The 25,455-nt window shown below is 34.5% G+C and overlaps 1 protein-coding gene across 1 annotated transcript in view; it reads left to right on the plus strand.

Annotated features, from left to right (window-relative positions):
• The window catches only part of CACNA2D3 (calcium voltage-gated channel auxiliary subunit alpha2delta 3), a 463,161-nt gene that overhangs the window by 170,543 nt on the left and 267,163 nt on the right, over window positions 1–25,455 (plus strand). Inside the window, exons 5-8 of the mRNA XM_082768173.1 lie at window positions 2,639–2,801; window positions 22,188–22,319; window positions 23,714–23,774; window positions 23,864–24,014. Of these exons, the coding sequence (XP_082624299.1) occupies window positions 2,639–2,801; window positions 22,188–22,319; window positions 23,714–23,774; window positions 23,864–24,014 (507 nt within the window). The remainder of the gene's footprint in view (window positions 1–2,638; window positions 2,802–22,187; window positions 22,320–23,713; window positions 23,775–23,863; window positions 24,015–25,455) is intronic.

Consider the following 25,455-nt stretch of genomic DNA (forward strand, 5'->3'; position numbering starts at 1 on the left):
TAGTACAGAATCTTTTATTTCCAAATGTATTCATCGTTTCTTTAGAGTAATATTTAAATGAAACTTTTTTGTTTAAATTTTGACTTGGGTGTTGGTGAATGCTTCCAATGGTGGCCTTTAATAGGGGGGAAAAAAAAAACAACACAAGCTTTGATTGCTCTGTGACAATCCCAATAAGACTTACTAAGCCGTGAAGCATCATGAAAGGAACACTGGCCTATCTGAAACTCCAGCAGTTGCAGAGGTATTGTCATGCTCCAAAAACAGAAGAACAAAAAGGAAAACAAAGCTATGTCATTAAGGACAAGGAAACAAATGGTGCAATCCTCCTCACCCTGATTGAATTTAACAGTCCAGGGGATGTAGAGGTGGTTGGCAAGAAGGAAGCATGAAATACAATTTTATTTATCACTGTACTCCCAGAGGTGGAATGTCAGCCTTCCTTCCAGGTTTAGATACTATCTACTATATTACAGAAAAGTTCGGCACTGTACTTCCTTGCTTGGAGCTGGAGTAGGGTTGGTTTTACAACAGTCATTAGTGCATAGCTTAATGTTGGAAGGAATATTCTATTTCTTACTAAGACTGGAAATTCAAATTAGACTTTCAAATCTTCTGCTTAGTGTCTCTGGCTTTTGCAGAGAGGGTGAATCGACATAGCTGCTGTCACATATGGGCAGCAGGCATACAATGCAGTTCATGATCCTGTAGTCTATCATAAACCTGTATAGCAAACAAATGGAGAAGGTTTCTCCCAGATAGAATAAGAACTGCTGTTTCTTGGAAGTGATCACTTTCTTCATCCATTTGCTTTTGTTATGAGAAGAATTAAATGTATAACAGTGACATCTTTCCAGTGGTATTGAGAAGGGGAGCATCTCGGGGGGTCTTGCAAAGTTCTCATAATTAATGAATTAATTCTCAAAGTTAGTGAAACTACAACTTTAAGTGAAATGAATCTGTAGTCTTTTCTTTATCTATAGCTTCAGAAAGAGAGGGCTGTGAGAGTGTATGGGAGAGCCACCACTTTCTATTTTTTTTTCTTCTTTTTTTTTTTTTTTCTCCAGAAATTTAGGTTTATGTAGTTGTATATACTCATGACACATATACAACATATTATTTGGTTCGTCTCAGTATAACCCAATTAAAGTAAATTATCTTTAAGGTCAAAGGTTTGGTCATGTCAGATTAATTTCATTTAGGTTGATTTTCAAATGCTGATGTGTCTTAAACTGTTATATGTGAATAACAGTAAGTGGAACTTCAAGTTTATATATTTCTCTTATGCTGTAGGTGCTCAAAACCAAGCTAATATACAGGATTTATTCTGAATTCTATTTTAATCTAAAATCCAATTTATAGGGTGGACATTTTGAAAATAAAATTGAAAGAGCAGGATATTGAAAGCTTGATGTGTAAGCCTCCATTTAAGATACTGGTTAAATTATCTATTCTTTTAATGGAAGCCTACTGATTGTAAAAATTTTACCTGATTGTTTATTAGAATGAGTTGCTTATCACACTGAGAAGCAGTGCTTGCAAAATGACATTGAAGTTTTTACACTTGTTAGTCTGTTTTTACTGTGTAAATGGTATCAATATTTATCCTTGTAAAAGTTGTGTGGATTACATACCATCTGTGGTTGCAAAGATTCATGTTATTTATATTGATTTACAATCGAATGGATAGTTAGGGCAGACATCAGGATTTAAATTAATGAAATTCTTCAAAGATGCTGTACTTCGGTATGTTTCAATTAAGAATCATATTATGAAAACTGTTGCCAAAGGTTAAAGACATTTAAGAGGTTAAAAAGTAGTCTTCACTGCTGCCTTCAAAGCTGGATAGAATTTCTGGTTAAACTAGGTCATAAAAAAAAATAAAAATCAATTTTATCTAAATTGCTTTTGCTTATCTGGTCAAAAAAAACAGGCCAAAATACTCTTCAGGAATCTATAAAGAGGCAGACAATTTCTTGTCCAAAATAAGTCACCACTAAGTTTATGTGCCCACATTAAAGTATGCTTGGTTTTACAAAATTTACAATGATGTGCCAGTGTAAAGCTCAGCACAAAGTGAAGATTTTTCATTAGGAAACATCAGTCAGTACACAATGAAGTAGGCAACAACATCTTCAGAAGAAAAAGGCCGAAGAAATTATTCTATCACTGGTTTAGTTAATGTTCCTGTGAAGTAAAATTGCTTTTAGCCTATCAAGGCCTAGGTTCAGCACTGATAACAGTTCTTGAACAGATGAGAGTAAACAGAGAGATCATCATTAAATAATTATTAACCAAATTATTTAAATTTAGAGCGCTTTGTGTTTACCATAGTGCATATGTTGTTTATGTTCAAGGTGTTCTTTGGTCTACCCATAACATTTCCAGGACAGGCAATATGGGTAACCTGAGGTAATATGGGGTTTCCCTGAGATGTGTTGATAAATCTCTGGTTTCATAAATATACCTGTATGAGGATTATAGAGGCATTCTGAGAAATACTAAAAGTATCTTGCTTTTCTGTTCTGGAAGGAGATGCATTAACATTAATCAATGAATCGAGATACGCTATATTAACTTCCCTATATTTTTATGCTGAATGTGCATTCAAAATACTGGATATGTGTCTCTTTTGCAGTATGAATACTTCAATGCTGTGCTCATAAATGAACGAGATGAAGAAGGAAACTATCTGGAGCTGGGAAAGGAGTTCATTTTGGTGCCAAACGACCACTTCAATAACTTACCTGTGAATATCAGTCTGAGTGATGTCCAAGTACCAACAAATATGTACAATAAAGGTAAGATAAGAACTGTTTTATTTCATTATTCCTTTGGCCAAACATAAATTAGGAACTTTTTTCCTTATAAAATGAAACCATCGGCTGACTATGTATTGTGTGTTTTCCAGTTGCAATTATATGGAAAGCAGAGGAATGCTAAAACTATGCCACAGAATAAAATCAGTTACAAAACTGTCAGAGTCCTTAGCAATTTAATATGGTCAATAATTTGTATATTAGACCTGCATGAATATTCCCATATAATATGGCAGAATAAGTTTATTCTTATGAAACACTTTCCAGCCTCTTTAAATCAGTTGAACAGGTCTTACATCATTGCTTACGAGTTGAATTCTCTTTGCTGTGAGCAAGAGGTACCTTTGAAAGATACAAGGTGGGAGCGTGGGGAGTATCTTTTTAGAGTTATGCTCTCAAGCTGGTGGGAATAATTCCATCTGTATACAATTGCACACACAGCTGCTGTGAATTTTCAGATAATTTTTAGGAGGATTAAAGTATACTAAAATTTCTACTACCTTGACTATTCTTCATAGGTGCTGTATAGCACATAGTGCTAGCAAAATGCTCCATGAGATATGTTTAGGAATAATGGACCTAGGCCTAAAAATTGGGAAAAGAAGCTGAACTTGCTCAATTTCCTTTTCCACCTTCCCTTTGATCAAGAAGCAAAATTTTCTAATTTTATGGTGCTTATGTAGCACCTGTCCAATTATTTTTATGAAGCCAGTAATAAAAGAAAAAATAAAACAGAAAGTGTAGAAGTTTCCAAACCATGTCTGCAGAATATTTGTTCTTGGTCTGTAGAAAGCTGCCTAATCTCATTATCTGGTTCCTCTTCCTTCTTTTAACTATACTAAAAGACAGCTAAAAATACATTAAATGCTTTCTGTGTAATTCATTCCAGGCTAGCAGTTGTGGTAATTCATGCAAGGATATTGTGTAATGACAAATGGAAGGAGTAGTAGTTCAGATAGGTTTGGCTGGTAGGAGAAGTGATTTATGTAACAGATTGTCTTTAAGTTATGATTCAGGCTTGAGAATCTTGAGATGCCAGAAATTGTACAGTAATGTCTTAAATTAGGCATTACAAAAAAGCAAGGCTTCCTAGACAGCATTTAAAAGGCTGTGAAATGAATAATATGGAATATTCCTACAAGATTTGGAAAATGCTTAAATCTTCTAAAACTACCAAATCATTTTTTTTTTGTTGTGAAGTGATAATATTTACTTGAGAGAGCCTACGTATTAATACAGTCCAGAATTGTTATTTATATGTATTATCATTCATAATAAAATCAAAAATGGGGAAAAAAAAAGGTATGGTATGGTTGTAAAGGGCATCAGGCAGACATCAGGCAATCCTACTTCTCTTGGAGAAGCAAACTAACCTGATTCTATGCTATGCATAGGATCCAGTTTAATATGCTGATTAATTACAGATAAGGCCAAAGGCAAAGGGCTTGTTCCATCTTGGTTTGGCCTTTAATGCAGGGACTGCCTGCAAAGATGGGGGAGATAGAGCTCTGTGATGATTCCTATTTCTACTTCATCTAATTCAAACCAGTCGAAATCATTACTTTAAGCAGCTGCAGGAACACATTTTTTTTATTTTTATCATTTAAATGTATTCCAACTGTTGAAATCTGGTTTCTTGCTGACATTTTCCTTACACATGGACATGATATACTCAGTTTTGGAGACTGACAATGTCTGGAAATGTTACTCTTACCAAGAAGAAGAGGTCAGTATACTTACATTTTTTGTTGCCCATTTCTCAAGTTCTGTCATGCAATGGTATGATAACAATTTAATTAAATCCTAACCTGGGGGCAGAGGCCATAGATATCGGTAGGTTTACAGCCAGGTATCTGAATAACACCATTTCTCTAGAAAATGGCTGTTGTTTTCAAGATATGCTTTATTTTATTGAATTAATAGGTAAAACCACAGCTCAAACCTGTAGTTTAAAAGTATGATTCTTGGTTATTTAAGCAGAGGACTCTCAAGTCAGCCTAGGAAAATTTGTAAGCTAAGTCTAAATTTTGTTATTTTATTTTTAAAATATTTATTTATTTTTTTTTTAGTTCTGGAGATATTTGCAGAGGAGAGTCATAGGACTTGGCAAAGGGTTGAAGAAGGTGCCTTAGACAGAAAGACCCAAGGAGTTCAGTCCATTTAGCTTAGCCAAGATATGATTAGAGGATTAATTAGTTTATCTCTAGTTAATAGTTAATCAGCTTGCCAAAGTTTTTAAAATTGAAAATGGGCTCTGTTAAGGTGTGGATATAGGGTGTTTTTGTTGTTGTTGTTAATGAATATAGTTAATCATTGAAGGAATTTACAGTGGGCTATGAGAAAGGTTTTTCTTCCTCCTGGCTAGAAGCCCTTAAGACCAGAAATTCTGTTTTGTTTGTTATTTAAATAATACATAGTCTAGAATTAGTTTAGGGAAAAACTTTGGCGTGGTCAGATCGCATGATCATAATGATCCATTCCTGCTGTAGAATCACTAAACTGAACATTCACAGTCCCTAACTGGGCTCTAAACAAGATTGGCTTAAAATCAAGGGACATAAATATGAATTCTCTTCTTTAAATATCTTCTGGCTCTGTCAGCCTCTGCATAGAAAAGATAAAAAATATGAACAGTAACAACAAGGCTAATTCCAGTTCTAAGGAAACCATCAAGTTTCAAATTTGAAAATGTAAAGAAAAAGCAATTTTCATGACATGCTAATGAAATCAAGAAAGCTAAAATACCATAAATATAATAGCCATGATATTAAAATTTAATGTGGAATGTTTTGAAGAGGAAAATAAGCCAAAAAAAAAAAAAAAAAAAAAAGCAAGCTGCCAACCTGATTTGTAGTCATACATGTAACTCATGTAACTCTGGTGCCACCTTTGACTACACGTTGTGTGTACCTACTATAAATGTAGAAGAAAAAGTAAATCAGTGAATTTTACATTTACCGTGCTTTTTGAGTCTGGCATCATTTTAAATTATGAAGAGCTGGTCTACTTATTGATATGGTCTTGTGTAGTCTGTTTGCTTCTCTCTCCTATGCCCTCTCCCCTTCCTGCCTGTGTCTGCATATCTTACAGTGCATATCAATTCTTGTTAAAAATAGAAAAGTTAACGATCTTTGGAATATAAATCCTGTAAAGGCATGGGCTCAGAAAAAACCCTTTTGGCATTCCCATAATAATCATACAAGGAGCTCAGGAAAAAAAAAAAAAAAAAAAAAAAAAAGTGGGATGATTGTTTTACAGATAGTGTACCTGGATGCTGATATGGAGAGATCTCTCACAGCAAGGCTGTGAGACACAGCAAGTTCATTTAAACTGCAGAAAATTTTGATGAAATTGGCCTCCTGCATTTTTCCTGTAAGTGACTGCTTATGATAATGTTTTGCTTTTGAAATATTAAAGCACACATTGGGATTCTAAGTCTGTCAGTACATTCTGTTTCTTTGCTTTAAGCATGAAGTGTAATCATTGCTTGCAGCCAAAGGATTTGCAAGGCAGTATCCTTTTAAACAATGAATAAATAATTAAGATTAAGTAAGAAGTTCTGTGATAACTCTCTTAGCAAGCAGTAACTCCTTCTTTCATCCTCAAATTTGTTAACTGATGATTAACAGCTTTGTACAGATTTGACAAAATGGAGAAAAAAAGTTCTTCAGTGAATTAATCCGCTTTATCACATAGGTATTTCCATATAGAAGGAAGGGAGGAAGAATGTTACCATTTTCATATTGAAAGGAAAGTTCACAGTTTTAGAAAGTATACAGTCGATCTTAATCCAGTTTGGAAAACACAATACCAAGGCAGAAATCCAGATATGAGAACAACTGTGTATAAGGCACTGCCTGATTGAGCTGCTTATTTTTTTTTAGGAAGTTTATTTACATGGGTTATAAATCAGCAACAAAGCAAGTTTACATCTCTCATTTTCATTGTTTAATGCTCTACTGATATTTAGAATGCAAGTGATTTGGGGCATGCTACCTGTCTCAGACATAACTTTAAGATATACTTCTATGGGTATACCTTCCAAAGATACTCAGATACACATTTCTGCACATCGTTTGTAGTATTTTAATCAGCTATTGTGGAAGAAATATTAATTTAATTAAAAAAAAAAAAAAAGATTTTAAGTTTACATCATGTCAACATTTGTTTAATTACTTTCTGAGATGCTAGTAGCATATTTAGAAGAATCTAGGAATGTGATATGTGATTAAAAAGTAGGCAGTTGGAATGTGGGTTAGGCTTTCTGGCAACCATCCATGACGAACATAGTTTCTTGCAGTAGAGTTGCCTCTGGGAGAAGGTGAGATTCTGTAAAGGATTTATGTACTTGAGGAGATGATCATACATGTAGAAGGCTTCAGAACTCTCAAATCTGATCTTATATTGTCAGCGTATAAAAGGAAAAGAAAATTAGAATAGCATTTTACCTTCTGTTAGTATAGGAATGTGGATAGTCTTAACTTTAAATTATTTATTTGTCCAAAGTTTATGTTGTATCTGAGCAGAAGAACCTATTCCTATTTTATTTTTCTAAGTCTAGGTCATACAAAATTATTTACCTATGGTTGTGGTCAGTAATTACATGGTTTCTTCCACTGAGGTGGAAGCTCAGCATACTCAACGTTTTTTCCAGCTTTTGAAAGAGGCTTATAAACACCTACCTAACATGATGCAGTTCCAAGTATTTTCTTGAATCTTTTGGGATTTCAGCAGAATGTAGGTGAAAACCAAAGCTGGGGTGGTTGAATCTTGATGACAAATACTCAGAAAATTCTAAAATATGGGACCTGTTGAGAAATGAAGTATAGTGTGGTAGAGGTCTCTCACAGCAGGTTCTCAGATGCTCATGTTAGCATTGCATAAAAACTATGAAATTCCAGAGGACATTGATAAATGTTACCTCAATATTAGCTGAAAACAGCTTCTATTTTAGAGCTTTCACAATAACTCTGTTTGATAAGGTAAACTTTACCAGTAGTAGTTGGTAGAAAGGGCAAAAGACAGATTGTCTTCTTTTCAATACTTTAGAAATTTCAATACACTAGTAGTACTTGTGTTTTAAACTGTCTTTGTATTGTACCTTTGTGCATTTATTTATATATTTGTGCTTATTTGTTTATTTTGTTGTTGTTGTTCATTTCTTTCTACCTCTTAGTTCCTCAGAATTGTCAGCTTGGTCATTAACAAGAGTTAGACTAGTTCCCTAACTAATGTAAGTCATTAACTGATTTAGTTGTTACTAGATTCTCGTTTATCAAGGATTGGTGCAAACTGCAGGATTTCCCTCCTTCAAGTCAATGACATTACAATATTGCAAAATTAGCATTAGACTGCAGTTGCCTTTTGGGTCCCTAGGAATGTTAACAGGCAGCTATTTAGCCATATCAAAACAGGCACCTGTCTGCCTGGAAGACTTTTTGATATTTTTCGATTTCTGGGACATTATTTCAGTGGTCCTTGAATATTTCTGGGACTTGAAATTGCAGAGCATTTTCAGAGTAACTGTAAAGTGTAAGAATTAGTAGTGCTTTCTAAGGACAGTTGATGCGCTGTATGTATTCTCAAAAAGTGACACTATGTCGTTTAACCACCTTTTGTTGTTATTAGAACTTAAGTAGTAATTTTGGATTTTAAGAACTTCAATATCTGCAGCCACTGGTTAGGATTCAAGGGTAGATAGTAAGATGTTTAGGCACATACCTCTCTAATTTGATTTCATGACTAGTTTGTGTTTTTAAATGGGCAAACAGGAACTGACTCAGATCTCTAGGTAAAAATGAATCCAGTGAAAGGTGAAGGGAGGCAGACCTTTTACACTGGAAACAATAACAAAACTAAATGATTTATCACAGTTGGATAAAAAACAAACAAAAACAAACAAAAAAACCCACCGCTGTCTGCTGAATTTCTGTTTAGAGTAAATATTCAATTTAATAATTTCTTCACTGTAAGAAATTCAGACTTAGGGAGAGATTTCTGTGCCTATTTTCCAATTATAAAAGTCCTATTTATTTTAAAAAAGTTATGTTGTTAAGTATGAGCAATGTTTTCTAGGCCTAGTTTTGTCCCAAATTTAGGTGAACTTCTGAAGTTTTCTTGTCACGCATACTTTTTATTTGTTCCTGTTTAGGCCTTTACTAAACTTTAACAATATGTAAGTTGTATTCCTTTCCTTGTTACCGCTTTTTCCTTGCTTACCAGGAAACACAGTTTCTTCTTTTTTCTACCTTGAATTTTCACCTTCATTTGCTGTTGGAACTAGGTCTTGCTTGGGCTTCCTTGTGCTTATGACTATGGTTCAGACTGTCATTTACCTTTTTTTTTTTTTTTTTTTTTTTTTTTACCTTTTCCTTTGGAGATGAATATCAATAAACAAATTTAGAGTGTTTGAAGGTACACTTGGATGTTTGGTGTCAGCTGAAGGTTATTAGGGATAAGAAATTCCTGCTTTCTGCCATTTGTCCTTCTGGGTATTACTGCCACATTCAGAGCAGCTGTCAGAAACTGTTCTGTAAGCTCTTCCCAAAACTGGTTTAGTTAAAGGAATCGAGTCAGCATTTTTTTCTAGCAGAGTGAAATCAGAATCATTTTGACAGAACTAGGGTAGGGTTAAGCGTATGTGGATTTCTCTGCTAGCTTTGGACAGTAGTCTATGGGAGATGTCAGAGGAGGAAGATGCCAATGGAGGTATACTAGCGAAAGAGTTAATGTGTACTGGGATGAGATGCAGTTTGAGAAACATGTCAGACTTTGTATGAGAGAGAAATGAGAGAAGAAATATAATTTATTTTGGCAGTAGAAAGGAAGTAGGCTTACATGAGTTGATTTAAGCTAATGGGAGTTTTTCCTTTGTATTCATTTCTGGTTTACTATATATTTAACTTGCTGAGTTTTATAATGGAGGAATATTTCCTAGAGGATAAACCTTCATCCTATTAACACAGCTGACAGTGGAATTAAATGCATTCTACAGCTTTGCAAGACTTAGCCATCCAAGTCCTTGAGGAAAGAGTCCAAGATTACTGGATAGATAAACAACAGATTTCCAAATTCTAAATGTTCTTAATTTTTATTGTATCCTTGTCTACATCACTAGCTAATGTCAGAGGAGAAGACATGCAGGTACATCTGTGCTATATGATGAAGAGTTGTGCAGTCTGTTCTTAGCACAATGGATGTAGACGTATGCATAATTCACTGGAGTATTGTATGGAAATATGAATGCAAGATGGTTATATTAGCATGGTTCTGCAACTAAGTTACCAGTCCCTGACCCTTAAGGATTTTAATTTAAGGTACAGCACAAGGTTAATGTCTTTATTTTGCTTCCCATCCACAGGCAGCTAGATTGCTGCTTTGCACTGTCCTCCTTTTGTACGGTGCATGACAGTGCATAGCTTTTAAGAGACATATTTTTGTACGCCAATATTATAGTGCTCACTTGTTTTCACATAGTTTGCTTCTGGTGGGATTCCATTATGTAGCCTGAGGCATAGTTTCTTACTTTAAACTCTGTGACCCTTGTAACAGTTTTAGAGTAGGCTCAGCAATCCAGTGCTCTTCAGCACAGCACCTCTTTGCAAATGATTATGTTCCATTGATTTTTGTGGTCCTGAAATCTAACGCTTGCTGAACTACCGTGTTCTGGGTGGGGAGCATATTAAGGAGCATATTAACTTGACTATGTACAGTAGTCTGCTGTCATAACCATCTTCTAAAGGGCTTTCTGATCCAAGAAGGCACTTAAAAGTACCTTCCTGCTTTCCTATGTGTTGCTGAAGCTGAATCAAAATACTGGTGCCTGGGCATGAACAGGTAGTTATTTAAATGCATTTTCCTTCTATAGAAACTTGATATCAAAAACTGACCTATCTAAGAGACGATGGACTCTGCTTCAGGGAGAAAGTGTGCCCTGTGCAGGAAGAAGAAAATATGTTATAATTGATTGCTGATTTTAGTAATAATATGTCAAAATAAAGCATAAAATATCCTCAAATAGTTGGGTTTGGAAAGTTATTCTCCAACTTCCATTTACTATAGAGAATGGGGTTTATACTATTGAACCATGTTTCAAATTTTTTTTTGTATATGCATATATTTTAAATTAAAGGAGTTACGTGAACTTCTAGCACACTGCTTACAATGATTTCTTTTTAATGTGGACATTATTTATACTGAATAGATTTCTCTTATTTCTTTATACTGAATAGGTTTCTTTATACTGAATAGATTTCTTCCTACAACTTTGTCTGACATTTCATTAATGTCTTCCAGTAAAAAAGACTGATTTTTCCTGTCCTTTGTTCCATCAACCTAGTTATATTTTATAGTGTACTGCAACGTGATTTGGAAATACATTTTGGCATCACAGTCATTTTTTGTGAATTTGTAATTGACTAAGTCTTCATTCCTTACTATAATGTATTTCAGAGGGGAGCAGGTGAACAATATGGTTTAAATCTCATAATCATAGCTGACTTTTTAAAATATCTCCTTAATAGCAGTTCCCTCTCGCCAACCCCTGACATCAGACCATGTTATGTACATTCTGCTGGTTACCTTTTTAGCACTAGGAAGGAATTATTTTCTTATCAGCTTTGCTGGACTCTGGCAAAAGCCTATCAGCAGCCCAGAGATTGGTTGTCTTACAACAATCTCTGCTATGATAAATTGGCAGGTGCCTAAGTAAGTTACTTTTGCCTCATCAGGACTGTTTCACAATTAAATTAGAAAATGTATTTAGGGGGACATCTTTATTAAGGAAGCTGGAGAATAGCCTGGGCACAGGCATGTGAAGAAATCATTTCTCTAAATCCCACTTGTTTGGAGTGTTTAAAAAAACATGTATAAAAAATAAGAAGATGACCTAGGATTGCAGATTCTTGAATCCAGGTATGTTTAGATAATGAAAGAGCCTTAATTCAAGATGTTGCTGTATCTTTACTCACAGAACACAAGAACCAAAATAGAAAATAAAATTTAACTATCAGTGTGATACAGAGTTAATCTGCTGCTTTAAAAAAAGAATAACGCTGAAGTCCATGAATATTTTCAAGCATTTCTGTCAAAATGCGATATGGTTTATGTCAACTCAACTAACAAACATACGGCATGCAATATGTTGTTGAGAGTCTCAAGCTGTGTCATCAGCATATTAAAAAAAAAAGTTCATGAATGTAGAATACAACTAAAAGTTCCATAATATGTTAAAAAAAATCTTCACTAGTATAGTCAAAATAAGTTTTTTCTTTCATTTATATCTCACTGAGACTAATCGTATGCCACTGGAATTGAAATACATTCAAGTATTACCAACCCTGTAGACTCCAACAGTCTTCTAAGAAGTATGAATTTATTAAAGTGATTTAAAGGTCTCTTACAAGTCTTGAAGTATATTTGGACTTGATGTTTTTCAGCGACAAGACTGAATATTCCATATTTTACTACGGATTTCAATTTTTATTATTGCTCTCATTATTTTCAAAATTTGATGGTTTTTCATGTGGAGAGCCTTCTTTTTAGCCTTCTTCCATGACTTATTATATTTATTTTATATAATGTATATATAAATATATACTTATTTACATAATGTAATATTTTTTCCCCACAAGCTTATACTCTTCTGGAGAAATACAACTTTATCTTCATTTCTGAGCTTTGCAAATGACCCAGTTATTTGTAATACATCTGTACTGCCTTTTGTGCCTTTGTCTCTCTTGTCCACTATCATTTGCTGGCTGTTCAAAGTACAGATTGTATCATGTGACTTAAACCTTTATTTAAAAGCTATGTTTTTGATGATGATTATTATAGAAAGGAATTATTTGCACCAGTTATTTGCATACTTTCATATTGTTTTCTGGGTTGATGTTTTGTTTCTTGTTTCTTGCATTTGTTTCCTTAATTCTACCTTCCTATCTTCATAATTAATTGCCTCACAAATACTTAAATAACTTACAAATAGTATGAATGCAATGTAGCTTTGAATAATTACGGACTCAGCGTCTTTACAAACAAAACATGAAGTCTAGCCTGTGCTTCTCTGCTTTCCGTGTTTACTCCTTCAATAGTAGAAATACTGCAAAAGTAGATTTCAGACTCAGACTTTGCAAATTATCTTCAAGTTTTGCTTAATCACTTTATATACTGGTAAAGAACATCACTTGCGTCAAATGGAATTTCCATTGCATGATTTTCACTGCATGTTAAAAGATGAGTTTATGCACTATGAGTCAATAAATGCAGACAGTAACCAAAAGTTTTGATTGCATAGGAAAAAACCTGCGGCATATAATAAAGCCTTCTCTAAAAGATATTGAAACATGATGAACCACAACCATTTCTTGATTAACTGAGTTTTTTCAATTTGCTACTTAAAAAGAGCTATGAATATTGTTCAGTCATACTTTCCTATCAACTCCTTCCAAGAGCCTGTCAAAACTGAGATTACCTATTATCTAGAATATTAGAACCAAAACAATTCATTTCTTAAGTGATGCAGAAAGATTATAATCTGCAACTAGCAGATACGTAAAACCACTTTCCTGCAAGGTGTGAAATTAAGAAATAAAATCTTGCCTGTCACTGTTATATATGATTTTATGGACTGTGCTTCTGAAAATTCAACATCCTCAACATCCTGGACTTGTTATTTAAATAGTCACAGACACATACTGTCCTGGACCATTATACTTATATTTTGAAATCCATTGACTGAATTGTTTGTCTTCACATTTTAAGTTCTTTAGGACAGTGTTTGCACTGTCTTCCTAACTTTGGTCATTGTTTAATTTAAAAGGAACTTTCTTAGTCTGATTTAGTCAAGGTTGCAGAGAGTTTTCTCTCTTCCCATATTTCTTTGTTTTAACTGTTACGGACTATTGGACAAAGATGCACAGACTTCTCTTCTTGTTCCATCTGTTTTTGCTCAAATTCTGCCTCAGATCTGGTTCTCAGAGCCTCCTCAGGCTGCTGCTTTGTTCTTGCAAAGGGCTTTTTCTTCACAGATACATTTGTTTAATTTTTTTTTTTTTTTTTTGAACAAGCATTTTGGAGATGTTGGAATCACTAGGCAAGACGTGTACTACTGTGCCTTATCTATCTTGTATCCTAGTCTCTGTCTCTCTGGCTGTGGATCTAATCTATATTTCTAATACAGCTACATTGCCATGGCAACTAGAAGTCTAATACAAACTACACAGTAACATTAAGTTTTTACAGAAAAAGCCCTATTTTCTGCTACTCCTTATTCAGCAGCTGTTGCTTAGTTACTTGGGGCTGGGCTTTACCTAATGACAAATGGGAGCAAGGGAAGGTTTGTTCGTGTGCCCTACCTCAGGTATAGTATGAAGAGGCCTTTTGACCTGAGACACTTCTGTTAATCATGGTGCCTCCTGTACATGTTGCTTCCTGGGGTGAGACAGTGGTAAAAATTTACCATTGGCCTATAATGGTAGGAAATTACTCAGTCTTCTCTTTCATCTTTCCATTTTCTGTATTGTTGTCTCTGATTTGTATTAACTTCTCTGATGGTGGGTTAGGAGCTATGGAGCCAGAATTTCTGCTCCTGTTGTGAACCAATGGAGGCAGCAGCTACTTAATGCTGCTGCTCCTGCCCACTTGGGCCAGGGTACTAGGTAACGCATCTAGGTATGTATATAATGTCATGTTCACAGCACACATTGGAGCTCAACTGAGAGCATTAGGCTCTTGCAGGATGCAGAGTTGTAGGTAACAAATCCTGTTATAAGGCTCCTCATTAGCCCATGCTGTGCCATGCCAGTTTAGCCGCATGGCTTCCAGCTCTGGAATTGGTGCCTTGGTATGGTCCTGCCCTGCACCACACCTACCTTGGGCATAGGTGAAAATGGGCTCAATGTGAGTGCAGGTATCTCTTGCCTTGGCTTCCATGAGCATGAGTTCACATCAGGTACCACTGACTGCCTCAAAACTTTTTTTTTTCCCCTACAATTTGAATTGTAGGGGAAGAGTGTGGTCTACAAAGACAAATTTTTCAAGAATAAGGTAAATGAGTCTCAAAAGGTAAAGTAGTGCTAGACTGAGAACGCGAATAACAAGCACAGCAAAAACAGCCTCTCTGAATCGGAGTGAACTGAGTGATGTTGCAGAACTAACTGAAGTACATTTTAAGCTACATTCAATTGAGACTTTAAAAGCAGTTTTTAACCCAAGCAGCATTACTTTCCATAGTCTCAACATCTGTGACTTGTAGGTATGCTATGTTTGGGGTGCTTATTTGGGGTGCTTAATTTCAGAGAGTCTGATAAGTTATTTCATATTCACTGTTGATTACCTTGGGAATTATCCACTCAACCCTAGCATCCCTCAACTGAAACAGGTTCTCTTCTGGCCTGGTTACATTTGGCATCACTAAACAAAAAGAAACCTTAAGTGTGTTAGCACTGAAATAATTGCATTTGTTCCCAGACAGTCAGCGCAGCAGTAAGGAAGCAGCTATGTGTTGGACTAACATAAATGGTTTAACCTCATCCAGCTGTATGGGCTTTTAAAGATGCATCTAGAACATGTTGCTTGCTTGAAAGATCAGTCTGGAATGCAGTGGTGAAAAGTTCTTACATGAAATATACATTATATTGCAGGATCAAAGTAAATGTTTTTAATTCTCATTTAGACCTATGTTTTTAAATTTAAGAAAAGCTTGAAAATTCACTTTTTCAAAAAAAAAAAAAGTATCCTTTTATGTGTGACAAATGTGGGTATTTTGTTGCATTGTAGATCAGTTCTCTACCTGGAGCAGAAGTTTGTGCCAAAATCAGGCATTATTTTTTTAATGTGTCTGTTTGCAGAGAGATTCAGGATTCTTCTTCCATCAACAAATAGGAATAAATTCCACCCAAGCAGGCTTTAGGAATCTTCAGTGAGGGTACCATTGTCTTGTTGTTAAAGCAATTGCTTTGTCTTCTGAAAAGTGCAAAAAAATCAATCACTTCAAACACAGAAAGTATCTTTCTTCCTACCTTTATTCTCTGTATTTTGAGTCTGGAAGACTATTGTTTGGGGGATTTTCTTGTTGGTCACTTCCCTTTTTGTGTAACTTCTCTGTAAGCCAAAGAAAGGCTTGAACATATCAAAAAATCAAATAAAAACAAAACAATATACATCCAGGTCTATAGATATGTACAGGATATGTGTGTGTAAATATACCATACGTTTAGCAAAGAGCTTCCTGTCCGTAGAGAATTTATTTCAGGTTATTGTTCATCAGTACCCTCTGGTGTGCAAGTTGTTTCACTTTTTTGGTAAGTAATGTACCTTTAAATATTGAAAATGTATAACTTGTTTGTTCTCCTTTAGAGTGCTAATTTTCCTTACTTTTGTCCATTTCTTTATTTTAATGAGAAAAAGTGATCAGAATATGTTCTGTTATTGACTTAAAATAACAAACAGGAAAAATTACAGAAGCTAGCTTTCAGAGTGGAATATTAAAGAAAAAAATCTCATGATTCCGTAGAAGATTATTTTTAATGGATTGAGTTCACTTGCTAGGAATGCATTGGGGGGTTTTGTTTGTTTTTCAGTTTGTTCTGCTTTACTTTAAGATTTTTTCAAGACATTATTTCCCCCATGAACTATGTTGTGAAAGCATTCTTCATCTGTACACTTAGCAGTAATTGACATAATAGTTCTGGTTTTCTGAAATCCTTTAAGACTGAATATAAAAAGCCTTTTCATTAAATGGCTGTATGGCAAAGGTAAGAATTGTAGTTTTTGTTTTGTATGGAGCAGAGAAGGTTGACATTTACATGAAGAATCATAGAAGTTTATCCAAAGATGCGCTTTTTATTTATTTATGCATTTTATTCATTTTTCTACTATTTTAGAATGGAGTAATTATTTGCCTCTCTATCCTGCTACATAACAAGGAGCCATACTGGATTTTTCTTGGATCCGTGTTTTGTGAAGAGAAAAGGAGGCATGCTCTTCTGGTCAAGTATTAGTATGCTTGGCTAGAATATAAACTGTTTCAAAACACCATTTGGCTAAAAACCTACAAAGACAATTTTATGCTGTACTTTGTTTATCTAGGTGTCTTTCTTACATTTTTTATTTGGCATGTTCCTAAAGGAGCAAATAATGTTAAGAATCCATAAGTGATATTGTAATGTATTTGTCCCTAGATGTATTTGTGCATCTGCTCTGTGTTTTCAGTATGTTTTAATGCTAGTTTCAGAAGCTTTGAACCTGACAAACGTTTTAATATCAGTGGGGCTTTTTCCAACTGTTTTGGTCTGAATGGAGCTTCCCTTCTACTCAAATTGTGCAAGTGGTCTTTTGTGCAAGGAGAATGTGTGACTCAAAGCTTATAAAGCAGTACAACATTAAGAGATGATTGACTTGAGAGGGTGAGACACAGTTACTTGTCGTGCTGATAATAAGTGTACTCTCATTGCTGGTACTTAACACATTTGTATTGTGTTGATACTTCCAGGAATGTACTGATGTTTAGATGGCTTATTATCATCCAGTATGACTGAATGTGTTTTGCAGACTAAAACACCTCTTTCTAGAGGTTCTCATGCCTCCATTTGTTGTATACAACAGGCATGATGTGGTGGGTAAAAGTAGAGGTCTTTAATGTCTCCCATTGTAAGTGTCATTATGGGACCTTCTTGCACTGTGTGGTGTAACTAAATTGGCTTGTTTCTATAATTCTGTGCATCTCTTTGATTATCAGAAGATTAGGAATTAGACATTTATAGTAAAATGTTAATTTACATGTTTGCCTGGTCCTTTTTTAGAACAGTTTTTGTAAAGGTTTGTGAACAGGTCTTTCCTTGAGCAATTTCTGAAAGGATGGCTTTTATTTCCAAGGCTGTACCTTGCCTTTGTTGTATATCACTTTAACAACAGCTCTGCTAAAATTGCCCCTTTTGGTATGTTATGCATTAAATATTTTACAACACAATTGGCTTACAATTGGCTTCATTTAGCAGCCATCACATTTGCCTTCATTTCCTGTAGTTTGCAATGCCTTCCACTGGCTTTCTGTGTTGTATGTCATAATGCTTTTTCCTGCCCTGCCACTGGTACAGGTCTCGATTTCCTGGTTGCTGACAGTCATGGTTCCATCAGCCTGTGCAGAAATTTCTTCTTACCATGTGTCAGAACTAGCTCTGTTTTCAGTCTTTAATTTTGCTACTATGATAAAATTGATGCATATAGAGGGTCTCCATTCATTTTGGTTAATTCTTATGTTTTGCGTATTTGCTTTCTCTTTGCTAGCTATAATTTTATTTTAAATTTTATTTTATTTTGTTTTATTTTATTTTATTTATTTATTTATTTTCTGACAGTATTTTTTCATGTATTTTAATTTGTTTCTCAGTCATACCCTGGCATCCTACAGCTCCTCAGAGTGTTATTTCTTAGCTTTCATAGTCTTGGGCTATGTCTTCTCTAAAAATACAGAATTATCCTGCTATCTGTAGTCACATCAATTTATGGTGTGATCCTCTGTCAGCACTACTGGGTTTTGGCTTGGGATCTCCTCTGCGAAGGCCTTTTACAAAATTGCCAGGTAGACAATCCTGTTTTCTTATACTGTATTAGTGATAGGTATAACTGTCCCATGTGCTTGGCTCCTGTGACAGCTGCTCTATTACAGAAGAATCTTGGTAGCTCTTCCAGAGATGGACAGCATGTGCATACTTCGACTTTTGCTCCAAGACCCTAATATTCTTTGTTCAAACCTGCTTATGTCCTGTATTGAGAGCTTTGCTCTAACCACGTCAGAGAGCTACCTTTCCATTGTTTGCTTTTAGCTGTTTTATCTGAGAAGTTAAGCAGAGTCAAACCAGGTCAGTTGCTGAATGGGTAGCCTCAAAGGTAGCTGATTTGCTGCAGGAAGTTTTTTTATGTTTAATTGGGTTGCAAGCTATTCTCAGAGTCAGGACTAAATCTCTATTGCCAAATTAACTAGCATTAGGGAGGACTTTACCACTGTAATTCTGTCTTTCAAATGAACTAAAGTTGAATCTCAGGCCACCATATTCACTACTGAATAAATAATAAAAAATCATGAAAGCCATTGTGAAAATAAATGCATCTGGCCATACTCCAGTTCTTGCCACTTCAAAGGAGAAGGGGCATGTAATTAGGGCAACATTGGAAACTGAAACAAGTATATATTCACCACTATGCCTCTGCGCCATCATACACTTGAAGTCTTTACCACTCCATATACCTGTGAGGAGGGAATGTGCTTTCTGATATTGCTGAATGGTTCACAGCACATGAAGCAAAATGGACAAACACCTTCGTCTGTGCCTACAGTTGTCCAGATGCTTTGATCTGCGAGCTGATGCATCCACATTACCCAGTAGAAGGACAGGGAAGGGAAGAGAGAGAAAAAAGCAAAGGCAGTTGCCAAAATTGGCACCCAGCCCTAGCTCTTGAATATGTTGGATCACCCTGAAAAGCATTCATATTAGTGTTGAGTAGTATAATTATTAGATTGTTGGTGTATGTCCCAGCAAAGTATGTGATTTTGTTATTCTTTAAAATATGACCAGACTAAATATGTTGTCAGTGTCATCAAAACTAAGCTAATTTTGCTGCTATCTTTGAGCCAAAAGGATGCCGGATTTTGCATTCTTTTCCAGTGCTTGGTTCTGCAGGCTGTGCACATACTGCTTTATTGTATGACAGTACTGCTCTGCAATGTTAGCGGCTGCCCTTGAGGCCAGATATTACATGAAGGAACACCATTTTGGATGCTCGTATCTTTGTCAGCTTTCCAGGAGAAATTAACGGTCATATTACAGAGGCAAAATAACTGGGGAGAAAACAAAGGATTATCAGTAACAATTTTTCTTGGTAAGAACATAGAGTATGGAAACAGCAGTATGCCACATTTTCTTCATAGTAACTGAATTCCTTTGTAGGAATTTTCTTATTTTCTTCTTATTTTTTATTATTTTCTATAAAGTTTCTGTAATTGGAAAGCAAAATGCACTATGTATGAATTAGTTTATTTCCATAGACTTATCTTACTCTAGACACTATCATGGATTTTGTGAATTAAAGTACTTTTCATTATAGTGCTAACCTCTGTCATGCTGATGTACATCTTTCAGTCTGCACACTGTGGTTGCCTTTGTTGAGTGTTCAGCCCTACGTCTTAGCATCAGCAGTATCTGTGACAGCAGGTTAACTGCTACATGCATTTTTACTGTTCTTTCACAATATATTTCAGATTCACGTCAATGTAGCTATTTGCTTGGAGACTGGTTTTGTATTAAATGTCAATAAAAAAACTGATAGCATCTACGCAAACAGCAGTGGAACAAAATCCCATATAATTGCAAGTAATCCCATCTAAAAGGTCAGGGAATACTTGAATTGTTTTTGGCTGTTACTGTCAGGAAGCACAAGAAGAAATTATGTTTCAAGATGTGTGGCAGAAGACGTTTACACTTCTTGTCTTTGAATCAGCCCCCTAACATCACATAAATTATTTTGCATTTATATTATGTTCTTACATTTTATTCTTTTCCTCCCTTCTCAGATTCCTGAGTATTCACAAATACTTAGTTACCAATATTGAAAAGTAACTATTTTGGAAATGCAGATGACATTCACCAAAAATCTGAAAACTTCATATTGTTTCTAAATGAAGTAATGGGGGCAATTTAAGCAGAACATAATTACTAAAACTAAGAGTTGCCCAGAACTATAAGCTTAACATATGTTATTGAAAGATGGTCTTCTAAAAATTTAATGTGGATATATGGCCAGGAACTTCGTGGCATTTAGGATGGCACATGTTCTTGGAGATGTGTCCATGTAACAGTCATCAAATTTACAGCAAGGAGCTTGGTTTTGAGATTGGTTTGCCTGAGGGTGTAGTAACTAGTAGAGAGAGGTAATTTTCACTTATAAGGTATCTGCCTTCAGTTTGTTACTGTGGATAGATTTATTTTTTTCCTCACTTCAATTTTTACTCCAGTATTAAAAGGATTAAACTGTGTGACCTAATTTGCATTAAAAAAAATGCATAAAATTTGACTGATAGATTGCTCTTGGCATATTGTAAAAAGAACAGCATGATAGACATGCAGGGTATAGGAAGGTAGTGAGTTACCACCAGGAATAATTTAGAAGGAATCCAGTCATCAGAGACTATATTTTAATTGTGCCCTCTTGTTTAGTATGTTTGTTTAATGCTCCTTTCAGGGAAAAAAAAAAAAGTTAAAAATTTCCCATTAGTTTCATAGTCACTAGATTAATGTTTTTCTTGATCAGAATTTGGATGATTAGGGGTTAGTGTTGTCAACATAATGCAAAATATAGACTCAAATGTACATGTTCAAGGAAAATTTTCTTGGCTGTATTTCCCTTGAGTTCTCTAATCCATAGTACAGCTATATAAACACAAAAAGTGGCTCTAAGTAGATGGGCTAATAAAAATGATCCACTACAATAGTGACATGGGTATTTCAATATACTTTAATTAAAAATAGGATTTTATATACATTTTATATACGTATTATACATAAATATGTATTTTAAATGCCAGTGGAAGAATTTTTCATTCAGCTGAAAGCTTAAAAGCCTTGACAATGAAAGTTGTCTCATGATCTGATGGAACACAACTTTTTTAGTTGTGTTCATTTATTTCGTATTTACTGCTATGGAACCAACATGGCAGCTTAAAAACATACTTGGGCAATCTGGGGTTTTAGGAATTGCTGGGTCAAGAAGGTACTAAAATGTAGTAAACAGAAATAGTTTATTTTCAACATCAAGGATTTGTTTTGTACTTTTCAACCTCAATGGGAGTCAAAAATAATATGAGATTGTAGTGAAATTTGGTTCCAGCATTTTCCAAATAATAATTGGTGTTATGTACTGTAAGATTTTGTGTTTGGATATATACCATAATTCATCCAAGTATGGGGAAAAAAAAGTATTTTATTTTGTGTCCCCACCAGTAAACATTTAAATATAGCAATAATGGCCTTATCAAATTGAAGATTAAAATAAATATCTAAAGTGTTGCCATGAGATATTCCAAGGGTTTAAAGAAATAAAATTGAATAAATAATCTACTGTTACGTTGACTCACTTATGTCCTCCAGAACAAGTGCTCAACAGGGTCACCTAGAACATGTTGCACAGGGTGTCCAGACAGGTTGTATAGAATTTATTTTGACACTCTTTATTAACACAGGAAATTGCAATAGTTTGCAGACACTAAATTTTGGGGTACTGAATAAGCTGAAGATGATAACAGAGTTGAAGAGATTCCATTTCAGAAAAATCTCTCCGTTCCGCTCCAAAAAATAAAATTCTTTCTTTCCCTAGATCCAGCCATTGTAAATGGAGTTTATTGGTCAGAATCCTTAAATAAGGTGTTTGTTGATAACTTTGATCGTGACCCTTCTCTCATCTGGCAGTACTTTGGAAGTGCAAAAGGATTTTTCAGACAATATCCAGGTAAGAAGAATACAGGTTGAAAAAAAAAAAGAAAAGCTATGGTTGCAAATTTCCATTGAGCATTTTCACAAATCCTTACATTCACAGATACTTGCAAGTTCAATTTTAATTTATCTACTTTTCAGAAAGATTTCTATTGAGTGTTTTCAATGTTCTGATTTTTTTTTTTCTGCTAGTTTCCATTTGGAAGTTAAACCCCTAAGATAGCTCACACATATTCTTTATTCATATATACATAGATATGAAAAATAACTTCTGAACTGTCTGTGGAGAAAAACTAAAGACCCTTCATACATTACTGAACTTAGATAATGTGTTCTATTAAGACATACATGAAGATTTTAATTTATCCGGTAATTTATCCTGTTCTTAGATTTCCCCATAATTTATTATCTTGCATTTAAAGATTTCAAAAATTTGTTTTAAAGGTACTTTCATACAAGTTGTAATAAAATTCAACTAAATCACTTTTCTTATTTCTATTTAGCAAATAAATACTAAATGTATTACATGTTAAGGTTTATATTTAATTGCATGTCAAATATGCTACATACTAAATAAACTAAAAAGCTAAATAAATTCATCCCCAGCTTCTGCAATTTTGGATCAGGCTCAGAGTGAACTTTTCCTTTAGCTGACAGTTCAGTGACCCATGTTGTGTTTTCATTTTTGTTTGTTTTGGTTGTTTGTTTTTATGTATGAAGTCTTGAGTTTAATGCGAGCCAGTTTACTGTAAGCCTGTAGGTTTGAAAGTGGCTGAAAGCAGTATATACATCTGTATTAATTTTAGATTATGGTTGAGTTCTCAAGCCCCACAGTATTTTAAGGATAGAAAATGTTAATCTTTATTTTAAAGGCTGTTTTTTTGTTTTGTGCTAGATGATTGAGTGCAAAAGCTGAAAGGACTGCCTGTCAATCTTTTTTTTTTTTTTTTTTTTTTTTTAAATGGTCAAAATACAAAATGTATGACCTGTGAGTGAACCTCTTAATATAGCAGTACCTGTTGAGATAAGCAATGAAATGTTAAGCACATACAGTTTGAAAGGGACTTGGCCAGCATGTCATGAAAATGGTCAGCACCGAAGACCAAGTATGACAATACTTCAGTGACAATAGTATGATGTGCACAGTAGTTCTGAAGAGGTTTTCACTTTAGAGTAGGTTATAAAGGAGTGAGAAAATCATAAATCGTATTGTTTCTGTCAGTGCTATTTTATCCTTTTTTTTTTTTTCTCAGCATTAGCTACCTTATAATAGCAAATGTAAAATTCAAATATGAAACTCTTAAACATTACTTTGTCACAACATCACAGATGCATTTTGAGAAGTTACTGTGTAAAATTTTGTAATCTTTTTTTATATTTTATTTATTTATTTATTTATTTTCTGAACAGGTATTAAATGGGAACCTGATGAGAATGGAGTCATTGCATTTGACTGCAGAAATAGAAAGTGGTAGGTAATAGATGTCCAATGTTTAAGAAATGTAGAAGAAAGAAAAGTTCAGTATTTTAAAGAACAAGATGTTTTGTCTTTCATCTTAGGTACATCCAAGCAGCTACTTCTCCAAAAGATGTGGTAATTTTAGTAGATGTCAGTGGCAGTATGAAAGGGCTTCGACTAACCATTGCTAAACAGACAGTTTCATCTATTTTGGATACCCTTGGTGATGATGACTTCTTCAATATAATTGCTGTGAGTGTCTCAGGACTTTTTTTCCATCTTTTTCTTCCATCTTTTCACAGAGAATAATGCAATGACATATAATCTTTTGTTGCTATCTATTGTGTTTTTATCACAAAATACAATTGAAAAATGTTGAGGGCAGGTGATAGATATCAGATGGCATTTGGACTAACTGGAAAGACTGATTTTTCAGTGCAAGCTGGTGACAGTGTTTCAAAGAGTTTTTCTAGGAGTTGCAATCTGAAGCCCCTTAAGCTGTCATACTCATAGCGGGGTTTAATTAATAGACAACCAGATTAGGGGAAATTAATAGAATAAGATGTTAGATCTTGCTGAAGCTTGCATGGCAAGGTGAAATACCAATGTATCTCCTCATTTTTACAGTTCTCCTCAATGTGAATCTGAAATGTGCTGTGTACCTAGCTAATTGAGTTTCAGAAGTGAAATGTTCACAAAACAACTCTAAAGCAAGATAATGAATATAAGAATCTACTGCATACTATCATTTTAATGACCCATCATAAATCTTCTAAAATTATTTTTGTCACATTTTTCATGTACTTATAATGCAACATTGAATATTATGAACACATAACACAATTTCAGATGCTATTCTCCAAAAGTAAGATTTATTGATCTGTAAAATCATGTGAAAAGCAATGCCTGATGTTTAGCATTGAAGACATATTAAGTTCTAGGATACTTTTTCCATATTGATCCTATGATATGACATTATTTTGCAAATAACAACAAGTGTATTGTAACGTTTTGTGGAAAGGTTTTACTGGTGCTTACGAACAGTGATAACTAAGAATCATCAGTAGTTCTGTTACTCGTGTGTGGTAGTTGGTTCACATACAAGCTTTAAATATATAACAAGGGGATAGTTTTACACTTATTGAGGTGTAATGGGATTGATCATGACTATGTTTTGGCTGAGGAGGGGAGATATTGATGGTTCTATAAATTTCCCTTTGATATTGTTTTGAGAGTTAGTAAATAAAACCACTTTATAAGTAAGTGCTTTTATCATTAATGTAAATCCCAAGAATGTATTCAAACTTCTGAATATAAGGAGGATTTGGGCCTTCCCATGGTATGGTAAAACAGAAGTGCCATTTTTCTATTAAAATAAACAATCCCGGTAACACTAGTGTATATCATTGACATTGTCTGGAGTATGAAATAACTATGCCTGAAATATATGTGCATGTACTGTATTTTTAATAAATTAGTTCAGAATATCTTTTGTATTAATCTTCCCTCATAATAATTACATAATTAACTCATGTAGAAGGAGGGCATAATTGATTGGTCGTAGGAGGACAGTTGGACCAGATGATCTTGGAAGTCTTTTCCAACCTTAATGATTTTATTATTCTATTAGTTTTTTATTATCCCTTTACACTGTACAAAATGTTTTCTAAAGGCATTCAGTTGGCTTTTGGGG

Source organism: Aythya marila, assembly GCF_965140915.1.
Source record: "Aythya marila genome assembly, chromosome: 10".
Classification (NCBI taxonomy): domain Eukaryota; kingdom Metazoa; phylum Chordata; class Aves; order Anseriformes; family Anatidae; genus Aythya; species Aythya marila.